At 47.2% G+C, this 12,631-nt stretch overlaps 2 protein-coding genes across 3 annotated transcripts in view; one reads left to right on the top strand and one right to left on the bottom strand.

Moving 5' to 3' along the window:
• Window positions 1–12,631, top strand: part of ITPKB (inositol-trisphosphate 3-kinase B) — a 105,782-nt gene that overhangs the window by 17,849 nt on the left and 75,302 nt on the right. The window lies entirely within an intron of this gene.
• LOC128597556 (60S ribosomal protein L7a-like) lies at window positions 10,554–11,410 on the bottom strand. Its single transcript, XM_053608021.1, has one exon. It carries the CDS (start codon window positions 11,388–11,390, stop codon window positions 10,590–10,592), a length of 801 nt encoding a protein of 266 aa, XP_053463996.1. The 5' UTR covers window positions 11,391–11,410; the 3' UTR covers window positions 10,554–10,589.

The following is a 12,631-nucleotide window of genomic DNA, read 5'->3' as shown; positions in this document are numbered from 1 at the left end:
TTTTAAAACATGGACTTAATAGATGCCGCTGCAGCAAAAGTGAGCCTCTGAAGCTGCCTTTCAGCCCTTAGGTTGGTGAAGAGGAAAAGATTAGAACTCCTAACCCTATAGGGCAAGAGCACGTTAAGCTTCTCCCTGTTGCTGCTGGTCCAGCAGGGCAGCAGAGGCAGGGAGCACCCCCAGGCTTCTGCAACTCAGCAGATCTCCCACAGGATGGAGGCAGCACTGGGGGATGCCGGGGTTGTTTCTTAGCAAGAACAGAGCTCAGATCTGGTGAGGTCTCCTCCTTCCCTACCCTTTTAAACGACATGGAAGAATCTGTCAGAGGCTTGTAATATCAGCACCTATATTGGAATTGAATGCAATCAGATTGGGTTCCTGCTTACAGACCTCATTTAAATTAGGGATCTGGGTGATGGTTTAAAGGGGCTAATGCTTTTAGCAGGTGATTGTCTGGGGGTTCCTCACCTGCAGAAGAGACAGACTGGCCCTGCAAATGTGACCTCCAGGCATGCACTGGCTTCTTGGAAAGCAGCTGAACTTTCCCAGCTCTCAGCCTTTGCCTTGCCATCCCCAGAGATTGTTGATTAAACTGTCACTTTTAGGAGGGGACATCTGTGTTGTTTCCAGGTTTGGCTATTTGGAATAACACTGCTGTGAACGTTCACATACATACTTCTGTGTGACTGTGACAAATCCCCATGAGTGCAATTGCCCTGTCGCATGGTAGCTGCACTTTAGTTTTTAAGAAACTGACGCTGCGTTCCAGGCTGGCTGCACCACATCCCCTCAGCAGCGTCCCAGTGCTCCAGTTTCTCCACATCCTCACCAGCATTTGGCATTGTTGCTCTTTTTACTTTAGCCACTCTGATAGGCATGCTAGCTCCTTGTGGTTTTCCCTTTTTTTCCCTAATGGCTCATGGCGCTGAACACCTTTTCATGTGCCTATTTGTCATCCGCTTCCATGGAATGATCTGGCTTAACAAAAAAATATTCCACAGAGGTTCTATGAACATGGACTTCTGCGTGGGCCTTGCCTCTCGGGGTTTCAGGGGAGGGTTCTTGGTCATCTGCAAGGTCCCTTACTGCCACCAGTGTTCTCTGAGTCCAAGGTAGAGTTGCACTCATGGCGAGCACCGTTAACAGGCAGGAGCTGTGGTGTGCAGGAAGGCAGGATGGAGGCCCCTACCCACACACCCCTCCCCTCCCAGCCCTGTCACTCCAGGATCCCACCTAGGCTGACTCACAGGTGCTGTATTTACGAAAAGTTGTTTACTGATCGTTGAACATGGAAATAAAAAGAAAAACAAAGCTTCACGTGTCTGCTGGCCACAGCCTCTGTGAGAGATGCCTGGGCTCTGGGTGAGGCTCCCTTTCTGCCCCTCACCTTCCCTTCGTGTCTCTGCAGCCTGGGCCGGTGCTTTGGGTTTAGTTTTGCAACAGGGTCAGTCATGTTGAAGGTTCTACAACTGTTTCTCTGTTTATATTTTAATTACATTTAATTAAACAACAGAAAGGAAAAAGTGTGTATATAGCTTAAGAACTGTGAATAACGGTGGTGACTGATGTTTTGCCTGAAAACCAGCCCTGAACTTCAACCCTTTCACCCTAGACCACTTGGGTGTTGTCCGTCTTGACTTTTTCCTCCTGTCTCAGGAGCAGGCAGCAGGAAATGGTGTTAATGGGATGTCGGCCAGTGTGAGTACCTGCTGGAGGGTTTGGTCTCCTTTGGGAAGTAGAGTAGATGTCATCTGCTTAAAAATGTATTTATGTTTCTCTTTCTGCCTAATGATGTACATGGGGCTTTGTCGTGTGTGAAATAAAGCATCCTTAGTCCTAATTTCCGTGAGTCATAAGAAATTAAAAGGCATGGTTGTTTCTTCCTTGGTATAATGAAGTATAATATTTGCAAAATCTCCTTTGGTGAATTTGTGTCAACAATCTACCACAAAGAAAGTATTGTTTTCTGTGTGGGCTTAAAGGATTTTTGGGAAATGAGCAGAGGATTTTTATATATATCCTCTGAGCCCCAGGAATGGAAATAGTCTCCAAAACACGGAGGATCACAAGCTCTCCACACAGTTCCCAAGGCCCATCACAATTGTCCAGCACATTTCAGTGGTCATTTGATTGGGCCAAAGACTGAAGATGAACAGAATCAAATGATGGTTTGGCTCAGAATATTTTTTTTGGTTTGATGTTGGTTCAGAGTTGTTAATTGATTTTTTTTTTTTTTTTAAAAACCCTTGTTACGTTCCTGATTCAAATTAAAATTTGCTATTTGTGTTTGGTTTGACTTTGAATACATAAAATGTATTAATGGCCCCTGGGAAGTAGTTCGTTCTGATTCAGGTCACTTGTCTAGATAGCATCATTGTTATAAAATTTATTTCCCATGAACTTAATATTCTTCCAGGATGGTTGTGTATTCACCTTCTGGGCTGAGAGTTACTATGAGAACTTACATTCTTCCAGGATGGCTGTGTATTGATATTCTGGGCTGAAGTTACTATGCTTGCATTTGTACTTTGCAATGAACTAGAGGCAATGCTTTATATTAAAACCAGAAGAAATTTTATTAAATAGACAGCTGCACAGACTTTGTCCTTTTGGTAGCAGGCAGAGGTTTTCTTTTGCAACTTGCAACTAGCTAGCTTTTAGGAAAAGGTGAACTAATTCTTTACTCATATAACCCACAAATATTTATTGCGTGTTATTAGGTAGGAATACATATATAAGTAAACTTTAGGAATTTCCTACCTTTTAGGAATTTGCAGCAGTTCAGTTGAGGAGGCAAGTTATAATACCTAACATGTATTATGCATCTATTATGTGGGAGGCATTGAATGAGAGGTTAAGTGACATACCTAAAATCACAGTGCTAGAAGAATCAGGATATGAACCCAGCCATTCTTTTTTTTTTTTTTTTTTCAGTTTTTGGCTGGGGCCAGGTTTGAACCCCCCATCTCCAGTATACGGGGCCGGCGCCCTACTCCTTGAGCCACAGGCGCCGCCCGAATCCAGCCATTCTTACTGTGGAACAGGGTTTCTCAGCCTTGGCCCTGTTGACATGACGGGCCACATAACTTCTTAGTGTAGGGGCTGTTCTGTGTTTCCTATGATGTGTAGCAGCTTCCCTGGCCAACAGCACCTTCCTCCAGTTGTGAAAACCAAAAAGTGTCTCCAGACACTGACAGATGCCTCCGAGGGACAAATTGCCCCGGAGAACCACTTCTCTAGAGCTTGTCCTTATAACCACTAACAGTGGTTCTCAAACTGTGGGTCGCGACCCCTTTGTAACAATGAAAATACATTGTGGCATTAGGAAGGTTGAGAACCACTGCACTAGTATCTTCCCAGGTGAGTGGGTTCAGTCGTTTACAGGATGTCCCAGAAGTTGACCCTAAAGACACAGCTCAATGTACTTTATTTACAAAATATTTATTACAAGATTTTATAAATTACTCACAAAATATTCTTTATATGTTGGCTAACTCTTTGTAAAATTTAGTATAAGTGTGTTTACTAAAGTGGTAAGTCCAGATTTCTGCTGGAAGCAGAGGACAGATGCCAACACTCTCTGGGGCTGTAGAGAAGAGAAATATTCTCAGGTAGAGTGCTATTTGAATTGAACCCACTCAGAGAAAGGGGAAAAATATTTGCAATAGGAAGACCCATTGCACAGAAGCATAAAAGCAAGGCAGCATTAAGGGATGACCTGTAGTTTGCTCACCATCGCTATTTACTTGCTTCCTCTGTTCAAGCGGTGTTCACAGCAGCTATACGATGTTATCCTTACTTCAAATCAGAAGTGTTATGTTAGTCAGGATGGGCTAGGTTATGCTGCAGTAACAAACAGCCCCACAAGCTAAAAACAACTAAGGTGCCAAGGGTGGCAGGTTCAAACCCAGCCCTGCCAAACTGCAACAACAACAACAAAATAGCTGCGTGTTGTGGCGGGCGCCTGTAGTCCCAGCTGCTCGGGAGGCTGAGGCAAGAGAATCGCGTAAGCCCAAGAGTTAGAGCTTGCTGTGAGCCGTGTGACGCCACAGCACTCTACCCGAGGGCGGTACAGTGAGACTCTGTCTCTACAAAAAAAAAAAAAAAAAACAACTAAGGTTTATTTCTTATTTATGCCACACAGCTGGTCTGGGTCAGGTCTGGGCTCTGCTGCTGTTACCCTCGCTCTGGGAGCAAGCCTGGTTACCTAGCCGAGGGAACGGGGACACAGGCATCACACCCTGACTCCTAAAGGGGCAGCCCAGAGAAATGACACTTATACTCTTCTGCCCACATTTAATTGGCCAAATGTCTCATAACCTTAATTTTAAGGGAGCAGGGAGGTAGAGTCCTAACATGTGCCCACGGGAAGAACACTGGGATACTTAGGTGACAACATTAACATCTACCACAGATATCAAAGACCCATGCCTGGCACGGTCAGGCATATACAGCTGCTCATCTCCTAAGATTCTCCTAGCTTGGGTTTAAAGAAAGCTGGCCATCTGCCAAACTCAGTGAGACACGACCAAGCAAAAAGAGAAAGGTAGGTGGCCAAGATTCCAGAAAACTTTAATTCTCTGTATAACTCAAAGAAGGTCCTTGTGGGTTGGGACTAGGTGACAGGCACTCAGTTTTAAGAGTCAGGATGTTGGGAGTAGGAGAATTTATTTAAGTAAATATAGCCTGGATGTGGTATATTGTTTTATGATGAGGGGTAGTTGATCAGGATACCAGGAGTTATCTCAACACCCAGGAAGCTTTCTTTGGCTGTTACTACCGTAAAAAGAACAGTTCGAAAGCCCGAGCCAAGTGTCAGGCAGGAGGATGGTGTCCCTTTGTGAACTCTAAATTTATGGGGCCATATCTGAGATAAAAGAGACGCCAGAAGTAGCGGCTGAGAACCTTCTGGATGATTTGAGAAAGCCCAAACAAATTCCATATAAACCAAGACACAGCCTCCTTCTTAGAAACTCATTCAGACCACGACTCTGGCGCTGGCCCTGGGGTGAGGAGATAGAGAGGGAGCCTGGCTGCTGTGGGTCTAAAATGGGATGACACCGGAAACCTGTGGGGAGGACGCAGTCCTTGTCACCCCTCGGCAGAGGGGGCACAGAGGTCTTAGAAAAACAGGAATAAAAATAGCAGTCATTCGCCACTTCCCTCACCAATAAAATATTCTTTCCAAACCTGGTCTCCACTCTATTTCTGAACTGTTTCTCACTATGGTGTGTAGGGAGCCAGGGTAAGTGAGGAAGACATTAAGTGGTGGGGGTGGGGGAGGTGAGGGCGGGGACACGGGCACCAATTCAAAGGGAGACAGGATGAGTAGCAGTCTGGGGCGTGGGGTATTCTAGAAACGTGAAGAGCCTGAAGTGGCCAGCTGGATCCAGAGTCTCCTGACCTCTGGGGTCTTGTCAGAGAGTGTGTGTGTGTAGGTGTGTTGTAGGGGGGTGTGCACACATGCACCCACAGGAGGGCTGCGAGGGAGCAGCTGGGGGAGTGTTACTGACCACCCTGTGGTTTGCTGATAGCTGCCTAAACTGCGTTGCCTGTTTTTCTTCCCTCCTGGCAGACACTGCAGGCTGCTCCAACATGTACCATGACTCTCCACACCCACAGTCTTTATTGTTATTTTCTCGCTCTGGGAGCAGCAAGGCCCACATTATCCTTCTGGAAGCTTGAGCAGGAGCAGATAATGTAACATCAGGAGAGCCCAGGCTGGGTACTGACAGATGGGCCTAATTGGGCTGCAGGCCGCAGAGTGTGGGGCCAGGGTGCTTGCTCCCTCCCTGACCACAGTCCCTCAGCACCTTTGTCCTCTCAGCTGTAAAATGGGCATGTTGCATGTGCAGAAAGGATCTGCATAGCTGCAGGCTCTGGGAACGGGCCTGAGTTAAAGATGCCTGGGGCGGGGGCAGGGGGGTCCCTTCACTCCTCTCTTGGTCGCCCACTCCCTGGGAGTAGCTGCAGACATGTGCTTACCCTCCACTTGTTCCAGGGTGAGGACTGTGCCCACAGTGACCAGGAGAGCTGGGGAGCCAGACTGCAGTGGACCTCAGAAGGGCCCCAATCCCAGCAAGAGGCTCTGGGTTGCTGGGAAGGGGGCTGCCGGATTCCAGGGAGGCTTCCCTCTCCTTGTGTGGTGGGAAGGTGGTTGAAGCTCTGCTGTTACCTTGAGCTTTGAGGTCTCCGGAAGACACAGATGCTATATATAAAACTAAGACTATTATCTCTTGCTAAGTTTCCACCCTCGCGGCCTCGCGGCTTACTGTACCCACCAGGGAGAAGATTTCCTGAGGCCCTTCTCCCTGAGCTCTGGCGCCAGGCCGAGGGACACCTTCTATGAGAAGGAAGACCTTGCCCCCAAGGAGGCCTGTTGCACAGTTGCTTAAGAAGAGGGGGGAGAACAAAGGTGTCCAGGAAAACACTCAGCCTCACCATAGTGAGCATCCCACTGTTGAGTGGGGGACCAGCATGGTACTAGTCTGCAGTGAAACCCTTCATCTGCCCCTTTTTTGTCTTTTAACATGGAGTTAGGAATAGAAATGGTGGTGAGGGGAGTGGTGCTGAGTGATGGCAGATACCCTAGTGGGTCCAGCTCAAAACCCAGAGGAGGGACAGGCAGTACTGCTGAGGAACTTCTGTTTGGCATTTGTTGCCATCAGGGCAAATGAGGAGCTCCAGATGGGTAGTTTCCACTTAAGCTTTGGTTAGCCACATTTTCCCTGGGCAGTTTTTCCAGAAGGGCCACGACTGGCATTATGGTTAGTGTAGTTCTCATTGTTTGCGACTGTCCAGCCCACTGCAGGCCATTGATCATTTTCGGCCCTTGAGCACTATTTGTCAGTAGTAACACTCTCAGTCACTGTGCAATATGCACGCACACACACACATCCAAATATTCTATAGGACCGGGTCAGGTACTTCATCGAGTTAAGAACCACTGCAAGGAATTATTTACTTTGGCAAAATATCGGGAGGATTTTAAGTTGCTGTCAAAGGATTTTAGGGGGAAGTAGGAAGGAGATGGGGGATATTAGGCCAAGAAACGTCTGATGTCAGCTTGGACACAGGGTATTGGCTTAATTATTTTAAGTGGTAAAGTTTCACTTTATCCTATGTATGATGAGCACATGATTCACTGGACACCCTCAGTTCAATGGAGAATCTTTAACATTTATTTTATTAATTGATTGATTGAGACAGAGTCTCATTCTGTCACTTTAGGTAGAGTGCTGTGGTGCCATCATAGCTCAAACTCTTGGGATCAAGCAGTCCTCTTGCCGCAGCCTCCCAAGTAGCTGGGACTACAGGTGAACACCATGATGCCCAGCTCCCAGCTAGTCTTTGTATTTTTAGTAGAGATGGGGCTCTCGCTCTTGCTAGGATTACATGTGTGAGCCACCACGCCAAAATGATTTATTTCATTTTCATTCTTTCTTCTCTCTTAATAAGCATTGTTACCTCTGGGGTGACTTCACGGGTATGTGACCAGACCAGCTGCACAGGCCCTGTGCTCAGAAGGGGCCCACCTTTGGGGCTGAATGCTGTAGTTGCTGTCTTGAAATACTTAATCATTCTCTCTTTGAGCTGGTGTTTCCTAAGTGAGGTCAACAGGACAATGAAGTGTGAGACCCTGGGCTCCAGCCCCACCTGGCTTCCCTCCACCCATCCCTGGCAACTGCTGATGGCTTGGATCCCATGAGGGGCCTGGGCAGTGAATCAGGAGGACACTGATGACACAAGCTAGGATGTAGTGGCCATCTCCACCCCAGGCTGGCAGGGCCCCAAAGTGGACAACTTGCTGGGGACAAGCCTCCAACTCACGTGGGATCCAGATACTGAGCATGTCCCCAGGCAGAGGTTGCAGGGATTTGGATACTGCCCGTCCTCTGGCGGGTCTGTGGAAACAGGAGACCTCTCTGCTCCTGGCCTGGCAGAAGAAGCAGACGCTGAGTGACCAGAGTCAGAGGGCAGGCCCCTGGTCTGCATTCACCAGAGAGCTGCTGATGCTTCAGGGAGCAAATAATTAAATAGCAAAGAAGCAGCGCTCTATTGGTTGAGAAACTGTGGAAGAAAGGAAGGAAACCGTTTGATATTTTGGTACCTTTCTTTTTTTTTCTTTTTTTTTTTGTAGACAAAAAAGAAGACAGAGTCTCACTTTATGGCCCTCGGTAGAGTGCCGTGGCCTCACACAGCTCACAGCAACCTCCAACTCCTGGGGCTTAAGCGATTCTCTTGCCTCAGCCTCCCGAGCAGCTCGGTCTACAGGCACCCACCACGACGCCCAGCTATTTTTTGGTTGCAGTTTGGCCGGTGCCGGGTTTGAACCCGGCACCCTCAGTATATGGGGCCGGCGCCTTACCGACTGAGCCACAGGCGCCGCCCGATATTTTGGTACCTTTCAAGGCTCTTGTTCCTCCTTTTTGAACAAGGGGCCTTGCATTTTTACTTTTTACTGGGCTCCAACAAATTACATCGTCCTCCCTGCTTACCTCGTTCTTACCTGCAGTTTCTGTTTAGTTTTCCCCTTCATATTTCTAGAAAGAAAAAAGACAAATTAGAAGGGATCACCATAAATACAGAAGCTTTCCTTTCCTTTCTCCCTTACTTTCTTCTGAAGGTTAGACTCACCAGCTGCTGCACCATGAGGTCTATTCCACACTCCCTGTTAGCACAGAAACTTCTAGAGGAGTCAGGGGCAGGGGAGAGACATTGGTCTGTTGCTGGGATGCAGCTGAATTTTGCGGCCAACAGGTTGTGAATCTTCCTGTTGGGAGCTGTTTCTTCATGGCACTGTGTACCCAGTTCTGGCCAGGACACTGTGGATGCTAGACAGGAACCATAAAGCAAGGTTCCAGGAAATGAGGCTCTGTGCCCATCAGCAAGCTTTATTAAGGGACTGTTTGTGAGCAGGAAGACAGCGCCTCAACAGGCAAATTAAACCTTGACCTTGGATGGGGAGATTGTCCTGTAAGACAGGGCCTGATGGAGAAAGACTTGAAGACAACCTGACCATACATGAGCTGAGTCTGTAGACCATGGGTAGGTGAGAGCTATGCCCTGCCCATTGGTCCATAGTCATGAAAGTTTCATATTTAGACAGAGTTGGGTCAGAGATCTTTCTGTGCCATCTAGTTCTTGTGGGGGCATGTTGGATGTTAGGAGCCACTGTGTCCCCCTCCCTCATCCCCAGTTGCCTCCACTCCTCCACAGCTTGTTACATAGTTTCCAAACCATCTGGACCACAATGACACCAGCTCCATACTATTTTTAAGAGCCAGCCACTTCTTGTTTACTATAAAATGCACATCAGACATTCCCAGACCCGGTGGAGACCTCAAGAGCCAGACACTGGACATCCACCTACCTCTGGGCCAGACACACCAGACAGGCAGCCCAGGGTAGGGGAGGCCAGCTCTGTTTCTGGTGTACAGGTGTGCAAGCTCAGATCTTTGTCCCTAATCTGGCAGGGGGCTGGGTGGGAGAGGAGGCAGCCCATGTGGGGTACACTCATGCTAAAAAAGTCACTCATTGTTCATCTGAAATTCAGACTTAACTGGGCATCCTATGCATTTTCTGGCAGCCTTACTCGGGAGGGCAGTTTTGTCACAGCCTTTGTGAAATGGGTGAATCCAGGAGACAGCTGGAAACTTGAGGCCTCTAGACGCCCCCTAAGGGTCTAGCTGTTTGAGACTGTGCTGCCCCTGATTTCTGTACCATCCAGAGTTGTTCTTAGGCCTGGGTGTGGCTCTTTGTACAATGGAAGTGGAAATACCAGTGCTTTGTCTTCTTCCACCACCTCTCTAGGGTCACTCCAAGGAAGGGATAGAGTGAGGGGTCCTGACCTAGGGTTGGATGGACCTGCTGGGCCTTCATCGGAAGGCTGCTCAGACTCCCTGCCTCAATAGCTAAGATGCCCACAGCTGCACGTAACCAAAACTGCAACCCAACAGGCTTCGAAAAATAAAGAAAATGTATTAATTTACCTTAATTAGTAAGTCCCAAGATAGGTAGCCTCAGCATTGGCTAGTTCATTAGTGCAGCAGAGTTACTTAAAGGCTTGTGTTTGTTGCATGGGTGTGCCCTGTCCCCACAGTGTGTTGACTTAACCCCCTTGTGGTTGGAGAATGGCTGTCACAGGTCCCAGTGTTCTGTGCGGACATGGCAATATTCCATGAAGGAAGATAAAAGGATGGCTTTTGCTGGTGTCTAGGGTTAAGGCATCTTTCTTAGAAGGCTTCTAGCAGACATGATGTCTCATTGATCAGAATGTGTCACAAGATTGTGCCTAAGTGAGCGTCGGGGATGGGAGTGCCTTATAACTATTATTGGTGTTTGGAGTAGCTCCCCAGAACACAGATTTTGCTGAGTCCCTTGGGGTGATGAAATATGTAGACACTCAAACAAAATTAGGTCCCTTGCACTGTTCCCTGCCCCATTCCACATGGGAGTTGAGGCAGTGTTGATTTTTGTTCCTTTGTTCTTTTGGTGTTTTATTTATTTGTTTATTTATTATTATTATTATTATTATTTTGGCTTGAATATTTATTATTTTTATGTACAGAAAACTCAACAGTGTATGTTTAGCCCAGTTTAGTGGCAAGTTCTTTAGCCTTTGCCTTTTCCAGCTTAGCAATGCGAGCCACTGACTTTGGACCCAGGACGTTGCCTCCCCAGTGACGGCGAATCTCATCGTATCTGTCATTGTAATTGGTCCTGATGGCTTCCACCAGCTTAGCTAGAGCTCCTTTGTCTTCCGAGTTAACCTGCGTGAAGGCCACAGTGGTGCAGGTCTTCCTATGGACCAGACGCCCCAGCCTGGCCTTCCCCTTGATAATGCAGTAAGGGACCCCCATCTTCCGACATAGGGCAGGCAGGAAGACAACCAACTCAATGGGATCCACATCATGTGCAATCACCACCAGCTGAGCCTTCTTGTTCTCCACCAACGTGGTGACAGTGTTAACCCCTGCTCTAAGGACAGGTGGTCTCTTAGTGAGGACATCTCCTTTGCCCGCAGCTTTCTTCTCAGCCCGGGCCAACAGTCGCTGCTTCTTTTCTTGCTTTGTCTCTGGTCTGTACTTGTGGGCCAGCTTAAGCAGCTGAGTAGCTGTTTGGCGGTCCAAGGCCTGGGTGAACTGATTAATGGCGGGAGGCACTTTCAGCCGCTTGTAGAGGATGGCTCTTTGCCGCTGCAACCGGATGTAGCGGGGCCATTTGACAAACCGGGTGAGGTCCCTCTTGGGCTGGATGTCCTGTCCAATGCCGAAGTTCTTCGGCCTTTTCTCGAACAGAGGATTCACTACCTTCTTGGCCTCCTGCTTCTTCACCACGGCGGGAGCCGGGGCCACCTTCTTCCCCTTGGCCTTCTTCCCTTTCGGCATCTTGAACCGCTGGAGCAGAGAGCTATTTATTATTATTATTTTGAGACAGAGTCTCACTCTGTTGCCCTGGGTAGAGTGCTGTGGGATAGCTTACAGCAAGCAATCTCAGTCTCTTAGGCTTAAGAAATCTTGCCTCAGTTTCCTGAGTAGCTGAGACTATAGGTGACTGCCACAACACCCAGCTAGTTTTTCTATTTTTAGTAGAGGTGGGGTATCACTCTTGCTCAGGCTGGTCTCTATTCCTGAGCTCAAGCTATCCACCCTCCTCGGCCTCCCTGAGTGCTAGGATTATAGGCGTGAGCCCCTGCACGTGGCCTCTTTTTGGGTTTTAATAAAAACTTAAACATTCCAAAGAAAGAAGCTAATAATAACCATGACTAAAAGAACGATTTAACTCAATCTGAGCGCACTTTGGTCTTTGATAAACTGCCTAATTTTGTTTTACATAATTGTAATCTGATCCTACCAACTTTACCTTTTTTAGCATTTGAATGTCATTTCCTATTTTCATTTTCACATGTTGATGTAGATCATCATCTTGCCTTTGTAAATGAATAATCACAGCTAACGTTTATCAACTACTCATTATGGGCCAGGCACTGTTGTGTCTTTCGTGAATTAAATATCTCATTGAACCCTCAGAGCAACCCATTGTCACATGAGGAACTGAGGCATGGAATATTGAACTGCAGTCTGATTCCTGAGTCTGAGCTTTGAACCACGATGTACTTTACATCATCCTACATCTACCTTTTCGGCAGCTTCCATTTTTTGTTGGAGTTGTTGTTGCCAAATGTAGCAGTGAGCATTTTCCTAAAAATTACTCTTTTCTTTCTCCCATTAGTTATTTCCTTCGGAAATGTTCCCCTGAGTAGTATTGCTGAATCAAAGCCCAGTACCAAGAATGACATATGGCTTGTTTTATCTTCCCACTCTATCCCTAGAAAGAGTGAACCAGTACCAGTTGTCTGTAAAGTCTAAATGCTGCCATTTCTCTAGCACCATCGTGTTTTATTTGTATTAATATTAATAGTTTGTTACTATCTAATTGTCCCTTAAAGTTTTAGCTTGTAATTCTTCAGTTTTCTTTTCTTTTCTTTTTTTTTTTTTTTGGCTGGGGCTGGGTTTGAACCCACCACCTCTGGTATATGGGGCTGGCGCCCTACTCCTTGAGCCACAGGTGCCGCCCAATTCTTTAGTTTTCAAGAGGGACTCTATGTAATAATTTCTTTGTTAGCTGG

Source organism: Nycticebus coucang, chromosome 10, assembly GCF_027406575.1.
Source record: "Nycticebus coucang isolate mNycCou1 chromosome 10, mNycCou1.pri, whole genome shotgun sequence".
In the NCBI taxonomy this organism is placed as follows: Eukaryota; Metazoa; Chordata; class Mammalia; order Primates; family Lorisidae; genus Nycticebus; species Nycticebus coucang.
The sequence above is the reverse complement of the archived record's forward strand: the minus strand, read 5'-3'. Positions and strand labels throughout refer to the sequence as shown.

Excerpts from the sequence above, each read along its gene's own strand:
- LOC128597556 (XM_053608021.1), bottom strand. The coding sequence starts at position 11,390 with ATGCCGAAAGGGAAGAAGGCCAAGGGGAAGAAGGTGGCCCCGGCTCCC.